The 6,791-nt window shown below is 47.4% G+C and overlaps 1 protein-coding gene across 1 annotated transcript; it reads left to right on the top strand.

Annotated features, from left to right (window-relative positions):
- Positions 1-3,668: 3,668 nt before the first annotated feature.
- LOC116473839 (neutrophil defensin 1-like) lies at positions 3,669-6,392 on the top strand. Its single transcript, XM_032162510.2, has 4 exons — positions 3,669-3,744; positions 4,586-4,629; positions 5,396-5,582; positions 6,161-6,392. The coding sequence occupies exons 2-4, from the start codon at positions 4,621-4,623 to the stop codon at positions 6,268-6,270; spliced, it is 306 nt and encodes a 101-aa protein (XP_032018401.1). The 5' UTR covers positions 3,669-3,744; positions 4,586-4,620; the 3' UTR covers positions 6,271-6,392.
- The last annotated feature ends 399 nt before the right edge of the window (positions 6,393-6,791 follow it).

Here is a 6,791-nt window from a genome sequence, read left to right on the forward strand (position 1 = left end):
TATTTTTGATGTTTTCCAGATCTCTCAATGGGGTCTTGAATTCAAATGTCAGAAACGAACAACAAGCTAAGTTAACATTTTGACTCCTATATCTTGGAATTGAGAAGGAATTCTTGCTTCAGGAATTGCTTGATCCAAGAACTCAAAGCATGAGTTACACTGTGTCTGCTGGGGCCACCAGACACCGTAAATGTGTGTGAGAATATATGTGCTGCTCCTGGAAGCTTCTCTCCTCTCACACCTACAACCCCACCTACAGCTCCTCCAGAATGTTTACCCTAGCCTAATGTTGTCAAGGTTTTTATTGAGTCTACACACGCTTCAACATTCCCTAAAATTCAAATGCGTGTGTCTGAAAAAACAGCTTCAGCTGCATCTACATATAGTGTCTACAGTGTGGACACTGATTGTCTGTACTGGCTGCAATCAGTGGAAAAAATCAGGCTGGGGTTGGGGGCTATGGATCAACATGGAAGTGAAAGTACTGCAAAAAATTTTTGGACATAACACCTCTTTTGTTTAAACCACAAAATTCTGCCAAGGTTCTGGTGCAGCCAAAAGAGAAAAGTGAAAAGAACCACAGAGAAGAATCTGTTCTAATTTGAGTTTTGGAGTTTGAGAATCACCTGGGAAAGGATGAAGGCAATGCCTAGGTGTGACCTCAGCACAGACTGAGACCCTGCTGGGGCTCTGGGCTGCTGAGTCCTGACCGCAGTCTAAGGAGGAGGCAAGGATGGGAGCATGGCCATGAGGCAGACACAGAGCAACGTCCCAGCAGATGGTTCCCAGTCCTGCAGCCAAGAATGGAAGGGAAGGAGAGCACAAGACTGGGTTGGGGCAGAGAAGGCCACCCCTCCAGGGACAAGAGCCACCAGTGACTCTGAGCCAGCTGGAGGGTCTCTGTTCTCCCTGAGCTCCCCAAATCGCTCTGGGTGCTGCATGTAAAGCCACCTCCCGGGCCAGGCCACACATCTGTGGCAGGGCTGCTGCACCCGCTCTCCCTCTTCCTGGACAGTGGCCAGGCCTCTGCAGGACACACTCATGGCCCCTCCAGCACTGTTGTAAAGATTCTGGGCATCAATTTGTCCTCAGTGGGCTGACAAAGTCCCCTTGCAGTTAAAAACCAAATCCTCACCACTAGTGTGCTAGCCACTTTGCAGCAGGCCCTCCATGTACTGGGACATCATGTCTTTGGAGAGAGCTATACCCCACTTGTCCATTCTACTGAGGCCCACCAATGCCATCACCCAGAAGCCCTTCACATCCATTGGGGCCACAGCAGGATACAGTCTGTAGCTGGCCCAGCCAGGTGATCTCTCCAGGCCATGCCCAGGTCCTGGGTTCTGAGTTTCATGGGGAGGCCCTCACTACCGCCCATCGCAACTCTTGGAGCCTCTGGACAAAGCACACCTGTCCTGGCTATGGGCTTCTGCACATGTAGTCTTCCAGGGACCGTAGCTCCTTATGCCCTGGGTGGAGCAGCTGTTCTCTTTTCGTGGCGTTTCTTCGCTTTCTCCTTTAGAACCACAACTATCATTGATTCAGATGGAGGCTCCCACCTCAGGACATCACAACACGAGGGTGGGTTAAGGGCGTCTCCTTTAGTCCATCGTCCCCAAGCCACCAGCCTCCTCAAGCAGCACGGTGGCCTCCTAAAGTCATGGTTATTAATGTCTCTGGATGTGCTATGGACACTCAAGGCACCAAGGTCCTTCCAAGGACCATCACTTTTCTAACTTTCAACCCCATAGCCACCACCGCCTCATCACAATTGGGCTAGATCCACTTTGGTGCCCACCTTGGTGATCACAGAAGAGTTAGCTTCTTTTTTCCCTTAGAGATAACATCATTTACACGCTCTCCAATAATGAGACCTCCCCATATCATCACAGGACATCCACCACCTCAACATCAAACATTTACTGAACAATGGATTGTGGATGGATAGTAAACTACGATCTTCTGAGGACTGACACCCCAGGCCCACTGGCACCCAGCAGGACCACGAGGCTTTTGCTAGACCACACCTCTCCATTTCACATGCAGCTTCTGGCAAAAGCTCCCGTTTTTACCGGTTTTAAAGGTTAGCTAATATTTCCCACTTACTCCTCCTGGCAGGAAGTAGGGATTATTGCTCCAGAACCCAGCGAGGGTGCAGTCAGAGGCAGTAAACGAGGAGAAGAAGGCTTCAAACTAGAGACACCAACTACGTCAGGCAAAGACCATATGGAAGTGCCATCACCAAACGTGGCCATGGGGGAGAAAGTCTCCAAGGAAAAGTGGGTGCCAGCCAACCCCATAATCAGTGTCAATAAGGGAGCACTGGGAGGAAAGCCCCGAGTGACAAGATGTCAGTGTTCTCTATGATTGACCTTGCTTGGTATCTTATGTACAAATGGCTTGTGGGGTAGCTGTTAAACGCAGGCCTGGCAGCCTAGAGGGCTGCTGGAACAGGGCAGCCCTAGTCAGAATTTGTACCTCAGGCTGGAAAACTGGGGAATTCCCTGTAAGCCCTGTTAGAGGGGCTGCACCCCAAATACAACCCAACCTGTGTCCAAGGTGGGCAACTCAACTCTTAGATATTGAATGGGTCCCATGGCACCAATGCTTAAACACCAGCAGCCCTCACAACCACATATCGTGTTTTAAGGATGAGGAGGTACTTCTCCGGATGCACAGGCTTCAATCCAAATGGGCTCAGGACGCCGCAGCACACACCCAGACTGCAGCCTGAAGAGTTGGAGCCTTGCATTCACAGAAAGCATCCAGACATGATCGTGGGCTCAGGGATACGCCTGTGCTCCGATGTGCACGAGTTAAGGATGGAAACCTCCTATGCCTCCCAGGAAGCACCACTCAAGCTTTTGCTAAATGCTTCTCTGAAGACCCACAAGGGCTGAGAGGCTGTGCAACACCAGCAGTAGAGTGAATGCCCAGACTCCCACTTCCCTTCTTGGGTGGCCATCTGAAAAGGCCACCCCCACCCTGATGGCTAACACTTCAACAAGTTCTTGGCCCAGATGATCCTAGACAATTGTTTAACCTTAAACTGTTCATTGGCCAAGCAAGCAGGCGATTGTCCCCTCTGGGGAACCACATGCTGCGTGTACATCCATAACTCAGAAGAACCCAAAAATGTCTGTTCCACATAGCAACAGAAGCCCAGGTAGCACTCAGTCTCACCTGGGTGTTCTCCAACATCCCAGCTCAGCCAAATGGCTTTGATTTGTTTTTATGGTTAGACCCCAGGTTCTCGGGACACTGCTTTAGAAACAGATTCCAAATCCTCCTCTGTGTGTAGGCGGCATTCCTATCCTAGTCTTTTTGCAGGGTGTATACTACGATATGCAGGCATGGTGTCCCAGAGGCTTTAAATATTCCCTTGATGGAGGTAGTTCACCTCAGCCACAGCCAATGCATGACAGGGTCAACTGTGTTAGGAGCCATTGAGAACCCATAGTTGGTTGCTGCCTGGGCCTGGCCAGGGCTGACCAAGGTAGATGAGGTGTTCCTCTGTGGAGTCTACTTTAACCTCACCTTCCCACCAAATTTCTCAACTGTCCTTGCCACCACAATTATTTAATGGACCCAACAGAAGGTAACCCCGGAAATTAGGTCACCTCATCCCAAAAGACCTTTAAATAGGGGAAGTCCACTTGTGCACGGCTGCTCCTTGCTACAGAAGACCTGGGACAGAGGACTGCTGTCTGTCCTCTCTGGTCGCCCTGCCTAGCTAGAAGACCTGTAAGTAATCTAAAACTTAAACTTTACACTGAGTTTTCATCATTGAAGCTATGCCTCCAATCTGACCTCTGACTGTGGGGCCACCCCAGAGGGACCCAGCAGGTGAATCCCTGCTGGGAACGTCTGTCTGGACCTCTGATAGCTGCTGGGACAATGGCTTCCAGCTAAGTTAATAGAGAAACTCAAGCAGTTTCCTTCTAAACACACGTGTCCTAGTTGACATGTCCAGTAGAGACAATCACAGGTCTTTGGGACATTCTTTTGAGAAAAACCTACTTAGGTCCCTGGTCTGTGTTTCAGTCATGTTGTTTGATTTTTGCTATTGAGATGTGTGAATTCCTTATGTATTCAGATATTTGCCCCTTCTGCCACGTAGGTTTTGCAAATATTTTCTCTCATTTTCTGGGTTATCCTTTCACGCAGTTAATTGTTTCCTTTGCTGTGCAGATGCTTTAGCGTTAAATGCAGCCACACTTGTCTATTTTCCCTTTTATTGCCTGTGCCTTTGGTGTCATAGCCAAAAAATCATTACCTACATCAATGTCAAAAGCTTTATCCTTATATACACTTCTAGTAGTTTATGGTTTCAGGTGTTACATTTAGGTCTTCAATTCATTCTGAGTTAATGTTTCTACATGGTGTGAGATAAAGATTTAAATATATGCATATACAAAATCATGAGGTAGTGTACACTATAAATAAACAATTGTCAATTGTTACTCAAGTCTAAATAGAGCTGGAAATAATGAACTTTTTTTTTTTTTACTTAACTCTATGTCACTGAGCTTATTTCACCTTTAGCCTATAAAAATCATTGTCCTCTCCACCCTGATTCCTACAGGAGACTACTCATCCCATAACCTCAAAAACCTCTTCATGACGATGGTAAGTCACCTGAATCCTGAACTGAATTACTCTCTATTCCATTGGAACTCATATAGGACACCAGAATCTAGACCTCCAGAGAAGTGCAGTACCCATCTTCAGAAAATAAGAAGCATTTGTGCCCTGAGCCTGTCGAATGAAAGTGCAATTTCTGGCCGGGCGCGGTGGCTCACGCTTGTAATCCCAGCACTTTGGGAGGACGAGGCGGGCGGATCACGAGGTCAGGAGATCGAGACCACGGTGAAACCCCGTCTCTACTAAAAATACAAAAAAATTAGCCGGGCGTGGTGGCGGGCGCCTGTAGTCCCAGCTACTCGGAGAGGCTGAGGCAGGAGAATGGCATGAACCCGGGAGGCGGAGCTTGCAGTGAGCCGAGACTGCACCACTGCACTCCAGCCTGGGTGACAGAGCAAGTCTCCGTCTCCAAAAAAAAAAAAGAAAGTGCAATTTCTATTCTTTTCGGAATGTTAAAAAGTAAATAATATTTAAGCAGGTGAACCTAGGAGTAATATAGCAGGGACTTTCTTGTCATTATCAGCTCCAACCTAGCACAGACATTAAATGTACAGGTTTATACTAGCATGAAACTGGGAGAACAGAAGCATTCGAGCAACCTTGAGACCAACGGGCCTCTCTTATAAAATGCACACCTCCTCTCACTGAGGGTGAAGAAGGTTTCTTGTCTCTGAGCCTTCTCCCAGTAGAGCTATAAATCCAGGCTGGCTCCTCCCTCCCCACACATCTGCTCCTGCTCTCCCTCCTCCAGGTGACCCCAGCCATAAGGACCCTCACCATCCTTGCTGCCATTCTCCTGGTGGCCCTGCAGGCCCAGGCTGAGCCACTCCAGACAAGAGGTGACGAGGTTGCAGCAGCCCCAGAGCAGATTACAGCAGACAACCCAGAAGTGGTTGTTTCCCTTGCATGGGACAAAAGCTTGGCTCCAAAGGATTCAGGTGAGAGACGCAGGCATGCAGAGCTGCTGAGTCTAGAGGGAAGGACGGGAGACAGGTTCCAGTGTTGGGTCTCAACAATCTATGTCACTGAGGTGGCTTCACTTAGCATCTCTGGGACTTGATTTTCTCATCTATAAACTGAACAGAGAGCCAAATAAACCTGAGAAATGTTATTTCTCCAAAGACTTGATTCCAAGAAACGTCTGTGAAATTCACTAAGTTTAAGATATGAAGAGACAGACTAGTTATTTCTGGATCTAAACAAGTAGACTTAATTACAAAGAGAACATTTTACTCTGTCTATAGAAGAGCTTTTAAAAACTGGAGCTAAGCCTGAGGGTATGTTCAACTGTGTGTGTGATGGGGCAGGAGTGCAAAAATGAGAGCAAAGGAGAATGAGTCTCAAATTCTGTGTGATCAGCACTGCTCTGCCTATTTATTCCTATTGACAGGTTGTTCGTGCTACCAGCTGCAATGCAGCCAGCATCACCTGTCAGCTAGCATGTGACTTCCCCAAGATACTTTTTCTTACCCACTGCTAACCCCATACTCAATTTCTGATGCTCTCCCTGTCCCAGGCTCAAGGAAAAACATGGCCTGCGCTTGCAGAATACCACTGTGCCTGGCAGGAGAACGTCGCTATGGAACCTGCTTCTACCTGGGCAGAGTCTGGGCATTCTGCTGCTGAGCTTGCAGAAAAAAGAAAAATGAGCTCAAAATTGGCTTTGAGAGCTATAGGGAATTGCTATTACTCCTGTACCTTCTGCTCAATTTCCTTTCCTCATCCCAAATAAATGCCTTGTCACAAGATTTCTGTGTTTACACCTCTTTAATGTGTGATATGTGTCTGTGTCAACATACTTGGGATACACGTACCAAAAAGCAAAATCAAATTTTTGAACAATATAAAATTCCAGATTCTAGGAATTTCAAGCAGGAGTTTGGGCTTCAGATCCAAATTGAAAACAAGGACCATATGACACTACCGATTTCCCCATCCACTGCTCTGTATTTTCACTCTGCCTCATTTTCTCTGGATCCACTCTCAAAGAGCTCCCGTGTGCGGGGCAAACAATCGGTGTCAGCTTAAATTTCATGCAGTCACAAAATCATTACTTCTCTGGGAATAAAAACCATCCTCTGTGCTAAAGAATTGGAGTTTCATTGAACAATGTCAGATTGTACATTTTCCTTTTAAGACACACAGTT

The sequence above is a fragment of the Hylobates moloch genome, unplaced genomic scaffold (assembly GCF_009828535.3).
Source record: "Hylobates moloch isolate HMO894 unplaced genomic scaffold, HMol_V3 SCAFFOLD_8, whole genome shotgun sequence".
NCBI classification, from domain to species: Eukaryota; Metazoa; Chordata; class Mammalia; order Primates; family Hylobatidae; genus Hylobates; species Hylobates moloch.

Coding starts and splice junctions, on each gene's coding strand:
- LOC116473839 (XM_032162510.2), top strand. Junction 5,583..6,160: donor CTTGGCTCCAAAGGATTCAG/GTGAGAGACGCA, acceptor TCCCTGTCCCAG/GCTCAAGGAAAAACATGGCC.